General features: G+C 45.2%; 2 protein-coding genes across 2 annotated transcripts; both read left to right on the top strand.

Annotated features, from left to right (window-relative positions):
* Nucleotides 1-244: 244 nt before the first annotated feature.
* On the top strand, nucleotides 245-841 carry LOC114881318. Its single transcript, XM_029198063.2, has one exon. It carries the CDS (start codon nucleotides 245-247, stop codon nucleotides 839-841), a length of 597 nt encoding a protein of 198 aa, XP_029053896.2.
* Nucleotides 842-3,235: 2,394 nt separating this feature from the next.
* LOC114881319 lies at nucleotides 3,236-5,278 on the top strand. Its single transcript, XM_029198064.2, has one exon. It carries the CDS (start codon nucleotides 3,236-3,238, stop codon nucleotides 5,276-5,278), a length of 2,043 nt encoding a protein of 680 aa, XP_029053897.2.
* Nucleotides 5,279-17,531: the final 12,253 nt, after the last annotated feature.

Here is a 17,531-nt window from a genome sequence, read left to right as displayed (position 1 = left end):
AGCTGTACTCTTGGAAGTTGTCACCGATTACTCAGCCGACGCATTCATCGCAGCTTATCGCAGATTCGCAGCAAGGAGAGGAACTGCAGCCTCTCTCTACTCAGATTGCGGTACCAACTTCCAAGGAGCAGACGCACAGTTAAAAAAGCAGTTCAAGGACAGCACACGCGAAAATCAAGACCTCGCAGCTCTACTCGCCAAGGATGGTACGCAGTGACACTTCAACCCGCCTGCCGCTCCACACATGGGTGGAAAATGGGAGGCTGTGGTCAAATCTTTCAAATTCCATCTGAAGAGGACGATTGGAGATGCTTTACTGACGTTCGAGGAATCAATAACATTGCTCGCGCAGATTGAAGCCATCCTCAATTCAAGACCGTTGGAACCACTCAGCGATGATCCAGACGACGTCTCAGCCCTCTCACCAGGACACTTCCTGATCGGATCGCCGCTCAACGCAGTTCCAGAGCCCACGCTTCTCGACGTCTCAGTCAACCGACTGTCAAGGTGGCAATTTCTGCAGCAGCGTCTCCAACAATTTTGGAGACTCTGGTCCACGCAGTACTTGCAGCGACTCCAGGCCATCTCTAAATGGCATCATCCGTCCAACGAGATCAAGGTAGGCTCTCTTGTTCTCATTACTGACGAACGCTTGCCCCCAGGGAAATGGCCCATGGCCAGGGTTCTCAGTCTGATGCCAGGAAAGGATGGATTGACAAGGGTCGTCACTCTCATGACGGCCACCACGACGCTCACGCGGCCCATTGCCAAGCTGGCTCTGCTTCATCAGCCCTCTCAGGACAACGCGGACACGCAGACCACATCATCGACCAGTCGCTGATGGCCGGGGGGAAATGTTGGTGAAATTCCCCAAATAGTCGCAGAACACGAAGTTGGCAACGAAAGTATTTCGTCGGTGCGTCGTTACCGATAGCGGCAGGACCTCTCGGGCCCACTTTGTCCACGCAGTCCCCTCTCCACGCGGAACCGGCACGATCAACGCCATGATTGATTTCCTTCTTCTTGATCGATCACCCGACGAGTAAACACGTGCATACGCAGCTCTCGCTTATCAATCAAGATACTTGCCGTACACGCGAATCTCAGTTCGAAAAGCCGTTTTGACCACGCGACTCGTAATTGTTCTGACCACGCTGTGTATTAATAATCTCTGTCCTCGCTTATATTAGTGTCTTCGTGAACTCAGTGTAACTAGACTTGAAGCTATTCGTTTCGCTGACCACGCTCGTTTCATGTTGGAAATACCTCATTGTGAATATCATTTTCTGTGTATATTTTGTCCATAATAAACGCTGTACTCGCAACAAAGTGCGTATTCCCTTGCAGCCCGCTCAGACCACGCGAATTTCCGAACACCACGGAAGCCAACCACCAAGGAGCATTCATTGTCAGCGCAGTCAACAATGAGCTCCTCGTGACCGCTCAGATCTTGGTGATGGACAAAGAGGGACGAACCATTCCTTGTCGGACCCTCATTGACACATGCGCGACAACGAATTTCATCACTGAAGACCTCGCGAAAAGGCTTAATATTCCGCGAGGGAAATGTTCCGTTCCTATCGGGGTTCTCAACGCGTTATCTACTATCGCGAAATACACCGTCTCGGCCACGATACGTTCCAGGGTCAACAACTATCAGCGCACTTTAACATTCCTAACAATTCCGCAAATCACGTCACTCATCCCAGGTGAACCCATTAACCGAGCTAAGATACCGATCCCATTCAACATCAAATTAGCGGATCCGGATTTTCACCGTCCAGCATCAGCCGACCTCCTACTCGGCGCAGGAGCAGCGTTATCTCTCTTAAGCGTTGGTCAAGTCAATCTATCTCCACCGAAAGGCCCAGACTTGTACTTACAAAAAACAAAACTCGGATGGGTCATCGGGGGAAGCCCACCGGTTTCCAGTGTTTCTCGGAATGCCTCGTGTCACGCAGCGGCCACGCTCCAATCTGACCTAACTCGATTTTGGGAAATCGAGGAAGGTCCACAAATCCAGCATCTCTCGGATTCAGACAAAATTTGCGAGGCACATTGTCAAAAGCACGCTTTACGGAACACCGACGGACGATACATCGTCGCACTCCCGTTCAACGACAATGTCACGCGACTAGGAGAATTGAGAGCGCAAGCACTGAAGCGGTTAGAGTCATGAGAACGGAAACTGCATCGCAATCAAACATTAAAGGAACAATATCACGCGGTTATAAAAAAATACCTCGACCTGGGCCACATGGAACATGTTCCCGAGGATTATCGCCTCCCTAGTGGATATTATCTGCCACACCACGTGGTCGAGAAAGTCACCAGTGACACAATCAAACTCCGCGTAGTTTTCGATGGCTCAGCAGCAACGAGCACCGGGGTCTCGCTCAACGACACCCTCCACACAGGGCCTAAAATACAAGAAGACCAGCTACATATCCTTCTCCGTTTTCGCACCCACCGCTATGTTCTCACGGGAGATATTGAGAAGATGTATAGGCAATTCCTTGTCCGTAACGAAGATCGAAAATACCAGCGAATTCTTTGGCGCGATGAAGCTAACCAGGTCCATACATATGAACTCAAAATTGTCACTTTCGGGTTGTCGGCTGCTCCATATCTCGCGATCCGGTGTCTAACACAGCTTGCCCATGACGAAAGTCATAAATTTCCTCACGCCGCGCCGCCAAGGTATCGCTTCGCGATTTCTACGTCGATGATGCACTCACTGGAGCATCAATGATAGAAGAAGCACGTTCGTTGAGAGACGACTTGACGCGTTTGTTAAAATCAGCAGGGTTAAACATTCGGCAGTGGGCGACCAACCATGAAGCCCTTCTGAACGACCTACCAAAGCAGTCGATCAATAAAAAACTTCATCTCAGCGAATCCTCAACATTGAAAACTTTGGGCGTTGTGTGGAAATCCTCAGAGGATTCTATCACTTATGAAGTTAAAACACAAATGACCATCACGCGCATTACCAAGCGTTTCATCTCCTCAGAAATAGCCAAAATCTACGACCCGTTAGGCCTCCTAGGACCAGTCATCATCGAGGCAAAAATCATACTTCAAAAGATTTGGTCCACAAAAGTGGATTGGGACGGATCCCTACCCATGGATATTTACACCGAATGGGTCCGGTACTATAAACAGTTACCGCAATTAAACAACATCATTTTTCAGAGGAAAACCATCATTGACGCACCGACCAAGATAGAATTGCATGGATTCTGCGACGCTAGCGAGAAGGCATACGGAGCCTGGCGTTTATATTTGTTCAACAGACCCGAACAGGCATACGCATACCGAACTTCTTTTCGCCAAGTCCAAGGTAGCACCTCTAAAAACACAGTCTATACCACGACTCGAGCTATGTGGCGCCCTGCTCCTAACATCCTTAATTACCACCGCCAAGAAAGCACTACATGTGGAAATCCACAATACCACCTTGTGGACCGATTCCACCATCGTATTTAACTGGTTACGAACTTCTCCACACCTCCTCAAAACATTTGTCGCGAATAGACTGTCTGAAACTCATGTCAGACAAAAACGAATAATAAAGACTGGTGGCATGTCCCGACATCCGCCTGAAGAGTTTCTCTGGCCATCTATCTGGCATCACGGTCCAAGGTGGCTCGCGGGTAAAAAACATCTCTGGCCAACCAACGAATTGGCCCCATGCGACATCATCGAAGAACAAAAGACGGTAACTTGTCTAAATGCAACTCCTGTAGACACGAGCATTTTCGACAACTACTCATTGTGGGAAACAAATACCGAAAAGGGCAGTCTGACGGTATCTGAACTCAGGGATGCTCATAACATCCTGATCAGAACGCTACAAACTCTATATTTTTCCAACGAATTACGACGCATCTCCAAAAAGGAACCTGAAGTCGGGGGAAAATTGCAACGTCTCAACCCCTTCGTTGACAAGGATGGGATATTGCGAATCGGAGGACGACTAAAAAACTCATTAATCCCATTCTCACAACGTCATCCCATTGTCTTACCAAAATCACGTGTAACTGCGTTAATCATAGAATCCAAACACCGTACTCAATTGCACGCCGGCGCTCAAAACACCTTATACGCCGTCAGGCGCAGGTTCTGGCCCATCGACGGCCGAAGCCAGGTATGGAGCGCCATACAGACCTGTTCACGCTGTCTCCGAGCACAGCCGCCACCTGTTAACTACATAATGAGTAACCTGCCCGAAGCAAGGGTCACCGAATCCCGGCCTTTCACAAACACTGGTGTCGATTATTGCGGGCCATTCTACATCAAAGAAAGAAGGCATAGAAATCGGACTCGCGTCAAGGTTTACGTGGCGGTTTTTGTCTGCCTTTCGGTCAAGGCCATTCATTTAGAACTCGTTAGCGACCTTACAACCGAAGCTTTCTTAGCCGCACTTCGATGTTTCATGGCTCGACGGGGGTTCTGCAAAAATCTATATTCAGACAATGGGACAAATTTCGGCGGGGCTTGCAACGAATTGCGAGAGATACACGAACTCCTAAAGTCAGACGACCATAACCAGAGAGTGAAGGCCTTCCTAGCGAACCGATCCATTGAGTGGAGTTTTATCTCACCCCACGCGCCACACTTTGGTGGCCTGTGGGAAGCAGCGGTCAAGGCCTTCAAACACCATCTGACCCGCGTCGTAGGCACTGAATTAATCACTTTTGAAGACCTAAACACGTTAATCATTGAAATAGAAGCAATTCTGAATTCGCGTCCTCTAACGCCCATTTCTACCGATGCAAATGATCTCCTCGCATTGATACCTGGACATTTCCTTATTGGCGATTCCCTCACGAGCCTGCGCGAGCGCGATTTTACAGATACTCCCACCAATCGTCTGTCGAGCTGGCAGCACGTCCAACAGATGAAGCAGCACTTCTGGAACCGTTGGCATCGGGAATATTTGAACGAGCTGACCCAGCGCAATAAATGGAGCAAGGGCAGTCATTCGATCAAGGAGGGCACACTCGTCCTTCTACGAGAGGATAACATTCCTCCCATGCAATGGGCTCTAGGCAGAGTAACAAAGGTCCAACCTGGCTCCGACGGTATTGTTCGTGTCGCAACCATTAAAACGGCCACAAACATACTTGATCGGAGCACGAAAAGGCTTGTACCCTTACCATACAACCCCACTGAAGAGGACCTCAACCACGTGGACCCAACATCCATGGTCGCAGCTGACCTACCAGAAATTCAGCAAAACAATTTAAAGAACCTTCATCATGTAACATGTTAACACACACATTTTGGTCTTGTATATTACATCTTTTCATTGTACTTCAGGATAATTCTATATGTTCAGCATAGAACAATGTAAATATGAAAACACAATGTCAATCACACACCTCACACGCATTTCTTGATCGGCACCCTCTCAACGGGAGGAGGATGTTCCGCGCCATAGTATACCGCTCACGGATTTATAATAGCAGTTTAGACAACCAACAATCATACGATCTTCTTGTCGACGGTAACAATCATATTGCAATTTAACTTAAGCCGGTTTAATATACTCAGCCTACCTGGCAAGGATTAACTACTGAAATACCGAATAACCAACCGTTTATTATACGAATCTAGAAGTACGGTCGTTACACGTTCAAAAATAAAACATCTGTTCTTTAGAATACGAAAACCTTCAGACGGTAATTCAAGCAGCTACATTTTATTATCTACAACCGTTTAAGCATGCATTTACAAAACCAATATTTCCAATCGAAAACTGACCTTCAATCCCTCAACCGTCCTCCATCATCATAAAGTAAAGGTTTCGCAGCTCCGACTCCTTCGTACCACGGTCAGAATTCAAAACCAACAGACAATGCAACCAACCAGCCCTAAAACATACCGATCCAGGGACCAACAGTTCGAATAACGGGGTGTCTCCACACAGCTTAATTGCCGGCCCCATATGCGACGCAGGCACGGGAATACCCAGACACCAGGGCAATTTCCATGAGGCTTCGAAGACTCTCGGGTCAACATCGTCCAGGTCATTTTGCAAATTGCAGATCTACCCCACCACACTGGACTTACCCCTTCGGACCGAACAGCCAACCGGTGCTGGTGACGATTGGAAATTCGACCGATTGGTCCCCTGGTCGAAGAGGCCCATAGGAGCCTCCCACATCCAACTTCTTAAATAAGCGAGAATTCTCCCGCCGACATTCATTCAGTTTGAATTCTCAGAGTCAAACATTCTGCTTGACATCTTAATTTACCAATCTTGACGTATTAAAGTATCTTTACATCACGATCAATCTACATTTATTACAACCCTAATCCGCTCTGTCTCCTTAATCGGTCTCCTTAAATGCTCGTGTCTACAGGGTAGTACGCGGTTCGTGGCGTCGGTATAACCGTAGCGAGGACTTACGACCCTCGTTGATGCGGATCTTATCGAAACCGCTAGTCTCGTCGTGGACGCGTGCTCGCAAAACACTGGTACTATGAAGAGCCAGGGTCGTTTGTACTATCGCGAGCAGCATTATCAGAACTAGCATCTGGAATTCGAAAAATACAGGGTTTTAATCTATTTCCATGTACCTTGGCTATAAGCGTGTCCCTTAATTGTATGGTGTACGTAGGAGGTGAAGTGTGGAGGATAAAATATGGTCCGAGCCATTCCGGTTCCAATTTGTTTTTTTTTGACGTTGTCGTTGTGCAGAAACACGTAGTCTCCAACATTGAAAACGGGTTGTGTGCGGATAATATTCTGGTTAGTTCTATGCTGCGTCCTTTCCTTAGTTTTTTCTAGATTGCTCCTAGCTTTATTTATGTAGGTATTATGCCTTTGTTTCCAGTGCTTAAATAGCTCTTCTTTGGACAATAGCGGCGTACTCGCTATGGACGAAGGAAGATTTGCTTTATGACCGAAGGTCAATTCGAACGGGGTGTATCCAGTCGATTCGTGAATCGCGGTGTTGAAACCCATGCAAACGAGTTGCAAATTTTCGTCCCACTGGTTGTTCTTATCCCACATGCACGTTCTAATTAAGTCTAAGACGGTACTATGTGTCCTTTCTAAACTGCCGTTAGATTCAGGATGAAATGCGGTCGTTTTAATATGTTTAATTTGAAATTGCGATTCGAACTCTGTAATATGTAAATGAGATGTAATATGTAAACTGAGCATATGTAAATGTAATGTCGTAGAAGTTCGTCTATAATTGTCGCGGTACTGATTTCTCTTAACAGAATTAGTAATAGGTATTTGGACAGAACGTCTTGTATCGAAAGGATGTATTTGTTGTCCCTATTAGTAGGTGTTAGTGGTCCGAGTATATTCATCGCGATTTTGTCGTTTGGTTCGCATGGTGTATCGGGGATAACTGCATGTTCTTTATTACGAATTCTAATTATTTTTTCGCGTTGGCATGTTTCACAACTTTTAACAAATTCTACCACATCTCTTTCCATGTTCCTCCACATGGCCTTTTCCTGTACCCGTTTCAGAGTCTGTTTCTCCCAGGTGCTGTGCAGCATTGCTGTTATGGCACTCTTTTATTAATGCTAATTGTTCTTCCCTATTCAATTCTACTTGGTTTTCCGAGAAGATAATTTCGATCTGATCTAAATATCTATAACCTAAATAACTAAGAATTTGTCGAAGTTCTACTAACTCCACTAACCCAAATCGCTGCGGTAAATATAGTTTTATAGTGTATTTCTTGGAGTTCTCGTCCATAGGTATTTTGTGGAAGCCTGAATTTAAATCTAACGCGGAGAAGAATTTAGATTTTCCTAAGTGATCTAGAATTTCATCTATCGGTGGTAGAGGATACGCGTCTTGATCCGTCTCTTCGTTTAACCGTCTAAAATCGATTACCAATCTCCACCTGCGCTTTCCTGAATTATCTAATTTCTTTGGCACGATCCAGATTGGCGAATTAAAGGGTGAATCTGATTCTTCTATAATTCCCTGAGTTAACATGTGTTCGATTTGTCTGTCGATTTCTTCCCTATGGACTTCGGGTGGTCTGTACGATTTTATATTAATGGGTCGTTGTGTTTTCAACGCGATAACATGTTTGGTCAAATTAGTGCAAGGTAAGTCTTCACCTTCAAAAGAAAACACGTCGTTGTAAGAAGCTACTATTTTTTCTAAACTCGGTTTCAATGTTGGATCCACATGTTGCAGACCAACCTTGTTTTTCAAAATTTCGATCCTTTTCGGTAGCGAAGGGTTCATTTCGTTAACAGGATAAATGAGTGTTTCGTCAGTAGGATTGTATATATTTACTAAGCAACTGCGTTCGTTGATGGGGACCTTTGCGGTGTGGATTTTATTAAGTAGAACAAGGATTTCTGTCTCGTGTTTTACAGTTCGTCCATCTAGCGTTAAATCTGTATTAGTGATTGTGTATTGATAGCGTTCTAAAAACTGGAGTCCAATTATACCGTCTTTTAATAACGGAAAATTGTCTGGTACTACGAAAAAGAAATGTTCCTTGTCGAAAAAATTGAGTTTAACTTTTCCTTTACTAACGTGTCTATCGTTACCCATTAAAAATATCCGTTCTTCGCTTACAATTTCGCGGTCTTTTATGTGTTTGGTCTTAATTAAATTTAATCCTGCCCCTGTGTCGAGGAGGAAGCGTCCGGTAGATCGGTCTTTGAAATATGCTCGTATATAGCGCAATTCTCCCGATCGTAGCTCGACGTTTGTGACTCTAGGTGGTCTGTCTCCTGTTCGTCGTAAACTAGATTTACACGCGGCGGTGGCTTGTACCGGGTCTCTAACTGAAAATTTCGGCATTGGTTTGCGTAATGTCCTAACTTTTCACATCGATTACATTTTACCTGCATACGGTGACTATTCGAAACGTTTTCGTTCGGTTTAACAAATTGCCGTGCCGTGAATTTCGGATTTACTGACCGTTCCGTGGGTTTAACCGATTCTCTGTCGGGTCTATCTGTAAACCTATTGAATACGCGACGGTTTCTATAATCCCTTTCCCACATTTCGGCTTCTAAGGCATAGCCTTGTGCTTCCGAAATGTTGTTAGGGCTTTTAGGATATACTAACACGCCAAGCTCGTAACGCAAATTCTTTATGTAAGTTTTCACCGTTTCTTTATCGGCAGTATTAAGGCCGACTTGTCTCGAGATCGGTCGCGTATGTTCTTTCTGAATGGCATACCGGTATTTGTTTAGTTGTCTAAAGTGAAGAGTATAACTTATCACGCTTTCTGTACGGCCTTGTAAAATATTATTCAACTTGTCTCTTGCGGTGTCCGGAGAAACGGATGGAAATACATATGTCCGCAATGCGTCGTACAATTCGTTGTAACAATTGATTTGTAAGTGACGGATGCTACGTTCCGCCTGATCGGTGATTTTCACCGTGACAATTTTATCTAATAGAATGTCCGGTTCGTAGCAACGTGTTTTTGCGCGTTTCACCATTCGAATAAAATCTTCGACTCCGGAGTCGTCTCGGCCTTTAAGTGTTTTAATCGTGTCCAACAAATCCTTGGCACTTTTCCACTCGATTTCCTCATACCTGGGTTCGATACGACTCTGATGGTTACTACTCCCTGAGGGAAACCCTTCGGTGTTCCGTCGGGGCGAACTCGGACGGTACGGTGGAAGGTGGTTCCTGGTGGGCTGTTCTTCCTCGTACATCTCTCCTTCCTCTGGGCGGTGTATGACGGAGCTGGTAGCGGTGTCCGTGTCGTCCGTGAGGATGGGTTTCATGACCCTTTGAACGTCCTGTATTTCCTGTCTTCTTTTGTCGTTCTCACTCGTTAGAACCGTTACACTCTCAGCGAGCCTTTCCTGTTGCTCGGTTAAGGTTTGGATAGACCTTGTGAGTGCTCGGATGGCTTCCTCCATGGAACTTGCCATTTGGATAGGGATAGGTGAGGAATCTTCGTCACTCGTATCAATGATGGGAGGAGGATTACGATAGGTAGTGAAAGCCAGCGTATTTCTTGGCTCACCTAGGTTGTCTCTTGGTCCGTGATACCAGTTGTGACGACCTTCTAGATGTGTCCCGTGGCTTCCAGCAGGTTCCGTGGATCTGCTGGTCTTCCAAGTTTTCCGGTCGTCCTCTCGTGGTATCCTGGCAGGGTCGCCAAATTGTTACGGGGAAAACGTAACGAAACTTAACAAACCGTTAACGGGTGAAGCCCGTCGATAAATGAGACACGTGTGTCACTTGAGAGTCAAGACTAAAACTGCTCTATTATTGTATTGCAGGGGTATTTATATCCTCCGGTCTTATTTTTGGGGGTACAGTGGTACAAAGTTCCTTTGGTGTCATCGGGTACAGAGTTCAGGGTACAGAGCTGACGCATGAGATGATTCCTTTCAGTTTGTACGGGGTTGAATCATAGTAAAGGTTTACCGGCGTTACACGTTCCGGTCGCTGTGAAGTCACGACATTTCCCCACCTTCTAACCTTAGGAAGAATGGGCGGGTGGGCGAAAGCAGGCCCTCCAAACTTCTGTATTTAAGGTGATGCGAGTGTTACGCCCCGGCGGAAAATTTGAAATTTATCCGCCTTGCGTCCCTTATCAAGCCCTTTTGGGTTACGAGAGTATCTCATGTAAGGGACGTGAGGTGGGTGTTTCACTTTTCCACAAATCTTTCCATTCCTCCTCGACCTTGTACATTCTTGTCAAGCCTTTCGAGGTTACGAGGATTTCTCATGCAGGGGTGTACAAGGAAGAGTTTGAGTTTAATTCTTTTCTCTTTTTGACTTCTTCTATCGCTTTCTCTTCTTTATCTGCTCTACCCTGGAATCGTGTATCTTGTCAAGCCCTTCGGGGTTACGAGGATTTCTCATGCGAAGTACACGAGGAAAGATCGTTTCTATTTCCTTCTTTACAATAGTTTACGTGACCCTCCTTGAAACTATCATCGCCAACCATAGTAATACAATACAGTTTAATGTAGTGCACAAAAACTCGGGTTTAGCTCGAGAGCATAACACCAGCACTACGCAGTTAGCCAGTGCTTCGCATTTCGAGAATTCCCCTGCTAACTGCGTACAAACGGGAAAACCGTAATAACTCCTTTGTTAGAAAACTCTTTCTCTCTCTATTGCACAAAGCGTCAGCTGGTCCAACCAGGATCATTACTACCTGATCGGAATGATAGTGTGAAAGAGTGGATGAATGAATATGTATTTAAACGAATGGAAATAAAAAATGAGAACCCTTATGAAGGCGAACGTCGCGAACGTTCGACCGTCGTTCGAAAATCAAGGGTCGTTTGAAGCAATAAACACTATTGTATTGGAAATTCTAAGAACTACCTAGCGATAACGGCAAAGGGTATAGCCGGATAAGATGGTCAAAAGTGCCCCCAAACCAAATTCGACTTGCTATGACCGATTCGATAGGTGATCAAAAAATACTAGTCTGTGCCAAGTCTGAACCCTGTATCTCATCTGGGAGGGTAGTTACGGGTAAAAATGTGATTGCGAGGTTTTTGGCCAATTTCTCCTATTTAATGACATTCGAAAATTCTGAAAAAAATCAGAGACATTTCTACTTATGAGGCACATATTACAGAATTTTTTCAGATTTTTATATTGAAAACTGAAGCCGTGAAAAATCAAAAACTTCAAAAAATGCTGAAAAATGGCGATTTTGTAAGGAAGTAGTCGCGGATCTACATTCAAATTTTTTTTATAAGTGTATATTATCGATACTATTATTCTCAATTTTTTTGAAAACTTTTGGTGAGGTGCGCCATAGTTAAAAAAATTAAAAACCAAGTTTTTCGCTGTTTTTTGCGTGCTTGCATTCAAACCGTTATATAATTTTTTATCTGCAAGCATGTATTTCATATACAGTAAAAGGTGGTATATGCAAGAGGGATTGTATCTTCGAAATACATGGTTTCCAAATATTGCTTTGGTTCTTCAATGATAAGTGATAGAATTAAATGTACCTCATGCATAATTACAGCAAAGTACACTTTTATATCTCTGGTATTTTTTGAGCTATAACTAATTGAATATGTTCAGTTCTGTTGTAATTGACGTTCCAACAACCTATCACACTATGGCTTTAGATTTTAAAATAATGCTAAAATATTTTTGACCAGCTTTTCGAGGCCAATGCAACAATAAAACTGTTGTACTTTTACCAATGTGTTAGCGACGGCTTATTTTTAAGGGTCGTCGAGGGCAATTAACCCGACTCTAGTTTGTTTTCGTACGCTTTATGATGGAGACGTGGACTGCGTGAGGTCTTGAAAGAGGGTGAGTGAGACTAAACAGGCCTGGTGATCGAGGATGGCTGATGACCACGTTGGGTCTCTCAGCTATTAGGAATCGAAGGATTGCTTGTTTGAATGGAAACTGTTTACAAAAGGCAAGCGGCCCGCAGGAAAGTTCTTTCAGAATCGTCTGCAAAAACTGCTCAATGCCACAGGGTGAAATTACGATAGGTCTGGATGCTATTGTCACGTCCTGTGACGCATTCTTTAAAATTTCTATTTCGCCACCCAAACTCTTTAAGCCGCTATTTCGCGACCTAAATTCTTTAAACTTATATTTCGCCATACAGATTCTTTAAACTTACATTTCGCGATACAAATTCTTTGAACTTCTATTGCACCATCCAAATTCATCGCTCCGCAAAAATTCTGAGTGAGCAACTCAGCCGGGATGTCGTACGGCAAGAACGCTGACGATCCGGACGAGGTGGTTCACCCGAATTGGCAAATCAAAAGTCGACCTCATTAATCAATATATAATAACGAGACCAAACCGCCCGCGTTCAGACAAAAATTATACTACAGACCAATTATAGTACAGAACCCGTATCAGATCAAATTCAGTGTAGAACCAGTAGCAGACAAATTATACTACAGAAACAACACAGATCAATTATAGTGTATAACCGGATCACTTCTGTAAAATTCATTTAGAATCGGCCAGTCCGTTTAACGCGAATCCGGGATTCAATTCAAATACGCATACAGAAATCCACAAAGTACGACTCTGCTACGGGACTCAGAGACCCGACAGAGCAAATCGTCATCTGTAAAGAGCGCGCAAGTTAAGGATTGTATTTAAACCCAATAAACATTTGTTGTGATCGGAAGTGTGTGATCTTGACTCGAACGTCTACCCTACCGTCTACATCCACCAGGACGACCTATTTCTACAGGTATCCTCGCCCAGCGAAAGGTAAGTAAGAACCTCTACCTAGCTAACAACGTAGATACAAATCATACAAAAAAGTACGCGGAGAACTCAGTGAGAGGGAGAACTTCGCGACATTACACTGTGCTTTCGGAGTTAGAAAAATCGAAGTAGGCAAACGGTTGAGGGAGGCCATATGTATTTTGTCAGCGCGTTTCCCCTTCAAGGGAAAGTACCCAATCGAGCGGAGTGTCGTAAACAAAAGAGTATACACACTGTCGGAGACGTCCTCATGACCGAGGATTTTTGGGATAGCAGGATATCATTGTGTACAGTCGTCGTGTACGATTGCGCGAATAAAAGTTGAACATTTTATACGCCCACTATTATTTAGTCATCCGCTCGGTTAGTCTTACAATAATGTACTTTATTATTGTTTGTAAAGTACAATAATGTACTTCATATAGTTTGAATTATATTTATTTATTTATTCAGAATATGCTGCGAAACTATTAACTGGAAATTCTGTGCTTTATGATGTTAGGAAAAGCCCGTGATTTACATGAAGCCGGACAGTTTCTTCCTATTGAAAATTAAAGTAATTTACAAACTAACAATAATAATAGAATAAACAACATAGAATCGACTCCTTGGCTGCATGTAAATGATGTGTACGGACGCAGAATCGACACTTCGGCTGGATAAATGTAACGTTTGTAACGTCCCAGCGGTACCCCAATTTAAGAATCAATCATAATATTAAATCAAGTCGATAAGCATTTAGTCGGTAAGTCGGTCGACAAGATAGATCATCGATAAATAATCGACGTGCGACCACGTGTGCGCCAGCGCAACCCCGATGATCTCGCGGTGAGGTGAGAACTTAGAGTAGGGCTACCGCGTAGATTGGGGAGTAGGGATGGTTGACAGACACGTGATGGGGAATTCCAGAAACCAAAAGGAATTCTATATTGAAAAAAAGCGCTAAGTCAGCAAAATCTGATTATAAATAGAGGCGTGTGTTACGTCCCTAGTTATAACCCATTTTCGTCTTTCGCCATTTCAAAGAGGTCTTGCTCTGGAATCCGCAAACCATCAGCGTTTTCTCGCTTAGCGACGACCGCGATACGAAATCAGGGAACTTGCGGAATGCGATGGCGAAAACCCTTTGCTTGCAGGTTTTCGCAAGCAAAGAGCGTGACCTACTCCCCTTTTGGGAGTATAAGTTATCGGTGCAACGCAAGTACGCCAGTTCCGTGATAGCGTAAAGCAAGGACCGAAGTTCTGTCCGTTCGCGACCCGCAGTAGATCCGCGTTCAAGGCTACTCGAAACCAGGAAGATCATCGACGACGTGCTCGGCCGACGGTTCAACACGAGTGTATCGCCGCAATCTGAGATAGCAGATTCATAATTGGACCAAGTCCAGGAGTGCACCTGTGTGCTGTGCAGGACCACCACCAACCGCTTGTATCTCCAAGGTCGAGTCGTAGCCACGCGCCGCGAGTCTAGTGTAACGTCCGAACCGCGAACATAGCGTAAAACGAGACCTCTCGAGTGAATGAACTGTGAGTGAATACAAGAACGAACGAGTGACGTACAACACCTGAAGTCACCGAAGGGTATGTAACGACAAACGAGAATATATATATTATTGAAAACCCATACACGTATCGACAATTACTAAACGCCCTATCCTGCATCCTTTATTATCCGCAAGGAAGGTCAAGGTACGCTTTAGCGTCCAAATCGGCAGAACCCCAAAGATCAGAGTAATAGAGTAAGAACCACCCGTCAGGTGGGACGTAACAATTTGGTGTCAGAAGTGGGATTTTTCGTTAACCACACGGATTCACGTAATATTAAAATTCATTAATTTCCGTTGCTTAACGCGCCGTAACTCCATCAAACTCTTGTCCACACACAACGCTCACTATGCCTCTCGTTCACGACACGATTCCCCCTCGCAACTCACCACTGCCTCCGACAGCCTCGCCGTCCATAAGAGACACGAGGAGCCTCGGTCAATCCGGGACATCGCATATTGAATCATGGTTTATCACCGAAAGGGAGGAGAGAAAGGTGGATCGGATTTTAGAAAAAATCCCTGATTTCGACCCTGACAAGGTTTCGTTCGTTACACAACGCGATACACAAAGTAAAATCACGAGTCCCCCCCGGCCAGGAGACCACTTTTCTCGAAGGTCTGATGAATAAATTGGTCCAGCACGTTAAATTTTACGTAGAACAACAAGAATGTACTAGCGTTGTAGATCTGTTAAAATTGCTCCGGAAAAGATATGCCCCTAACAAAACGTATAAGGAACTCTGCTTAGAACTCGCAAATCTCCCAATGAGAGATAATGAAACCGTTTTGGAATATACCCACCGTTTCACCAGGTTCCTTTATAAGGCATCAGCCAGCGGTCGCGACGAAAAGGGCAAAAACTTTGACCCCGAAAAATTTGACATCTTAGCAGGGCGAGCCTTCATTCGAGGCTTGCCAGCAAAATTAGCTCAGGCTGTAATGACCGCAAGAAAAACAACGCTCACCGGTATCATGGATGAGGCTCTTTTAATAGATAAGAATGATGCAAAAATGAAAAAATTGGCCCCTCTGGCAAATTCTCATGTTCATCCTTTACCAGCAACCCCTCCTTCACCATACGACTACAATCGAACCTGGTCTGAATGGCGAGAACCGCCACCGCAGGTACAACCAGAATACCCTAGCCATCCCTGTGGCTCTTGCTATGCGAACACGGTCCAGCCCGCGGCCCCTCCGGCAAACACGTGCCAATCTCGGTACGCAACTCCACCGTGCGGGTCCGGATGCCTACACGGCTGTGCACCATACATACCTCCGCAGCCGTCTAGTTTCTGCGGGTGCGGCCACGCTCAAAGGGCACCACCCCAAGGTCCATATTACCATAATCACCATAATTACCATAACGCACACGGAACTCAATATTCAGGTCCAACAAACTATTCAAATAATTATTCACGCGGACCTAATCGGCCACGCCGACCACTAGGAAATAGCTATCCTGAACGTGGGCGCGATCCTCCGCCGAGACTAAATAACAGACAGTCGCGAAGTAATACGCCAGAAAGGGAAAATTTAAACTTCAATCGCGCCCGTTCACCCGCGGACCATCGAGCGGGCGCAGCTTTTACGCCTCGCCGCGATCACCACCAGCCCCAAGCGAGTCCCCAGGACTCTTACAGGCTCCTTCGCCGCGAATCAGGATCCGCTCAAAGGAACTAAAGAAGGGAAACGGAGAATTTATAATAGACACCGGCTCGATGTTGAACTTGATTAAGTCAAACGCGCTACGGACCGACGCGCCGATCATTAAATGCGAGAGCGTCAGCGTAAAAGGACTGCAAGGATACATCATTGCTGCCGGTATCATAAGCATCAAAATAAACGAAAGCCAAACCCTCTTCTATGTCGTCGACAACCCGGATTTCCCTGACGGAGTTATAGGATTATTAGGTAGCCCGTACCTCCTACAAGAAGAAAGCGAAATTTCTTTTCATCATAGAACCCTAGTAACGAGCAAACGGCCGATTCATCCTATCGGATTCTCGAACTCACGGGAGATAAAAGAAACGCTGACATCTTCTCAACGCAACCAGGAAGCCCCACGAGCGCTCCTCGGTGAACAGGAATGTACGAAAATTGCGTCAGCCGATTGCACAGACGATAACGACGAAGACGCGCACCGCGCCGTCGAACGGCTGACCCAGCAGAATCCGCAGGAGTCCAGTGACGAAACGCGCAACGTGACCGACATTACTGACCCACCTAGGCCGCTGACACCGCTGACAGACGAACAGCTGGAATTTCAAGGCGAAGACCTAGGAGACTATGTCGTCACGCAACACTCCGACATTGAAAGAATCCATAAAATTAACAAAGCGTTAAAATTAGATCACTTAGAAGACAAACCGCGACGCATGGTTGAAAGTATCGTAACACGTTACGCGGATAGATTTTTTATTCCCGGCGATCCCCTGGGAGATACGAAAACAATCGTTCACAACATCCCTGTGGACGACAAAACTCCGGTATTCACGCGACAGTATCCCTTCAGCGTTGACCAGGAGAAAGAAATATCGAAGCAAATTCAAAATTTAGAGGATTTGGGAGTAATAGTTCCCTCGAACTCACCATACAATTCGCCCCTCTGGCTAGTTCCGAAAAAACCAGATTCGAAAGGAAATGTGCGCTGGAGAATGGTCGTAGACTTCCGTAAATTAAACGCGAAGTCAATCGACGACCGTTTCCCGATTCCCCGCATTTCAGATATTTTCGACCGGTTAGGAGGTGCGAAATATTTCGCTGTGTTTGACATGGCAAACGGATTTCATCAAATACGC

This window comes from Osmia bicornis, unplaced genomic scaffold (genome assembly GCF_907164935.1).
Source record: "Osmia bicornis bicornis unplaced genomic scaffold, iOsmBic2.1, whole genome shotgun sequence".
Classification (NCBI taxonomy): domain Eukaryota; kingdom Metazoa; phylum Arthropoda; class Insecta; order Hymenoptera; family Megachilidae; genus Osmia; species Osmia bicornis.
Note: the sequence above shows the minus strand (reverse complement) of the source record. Positions and strands in the feature narration are given on the sequence as shown.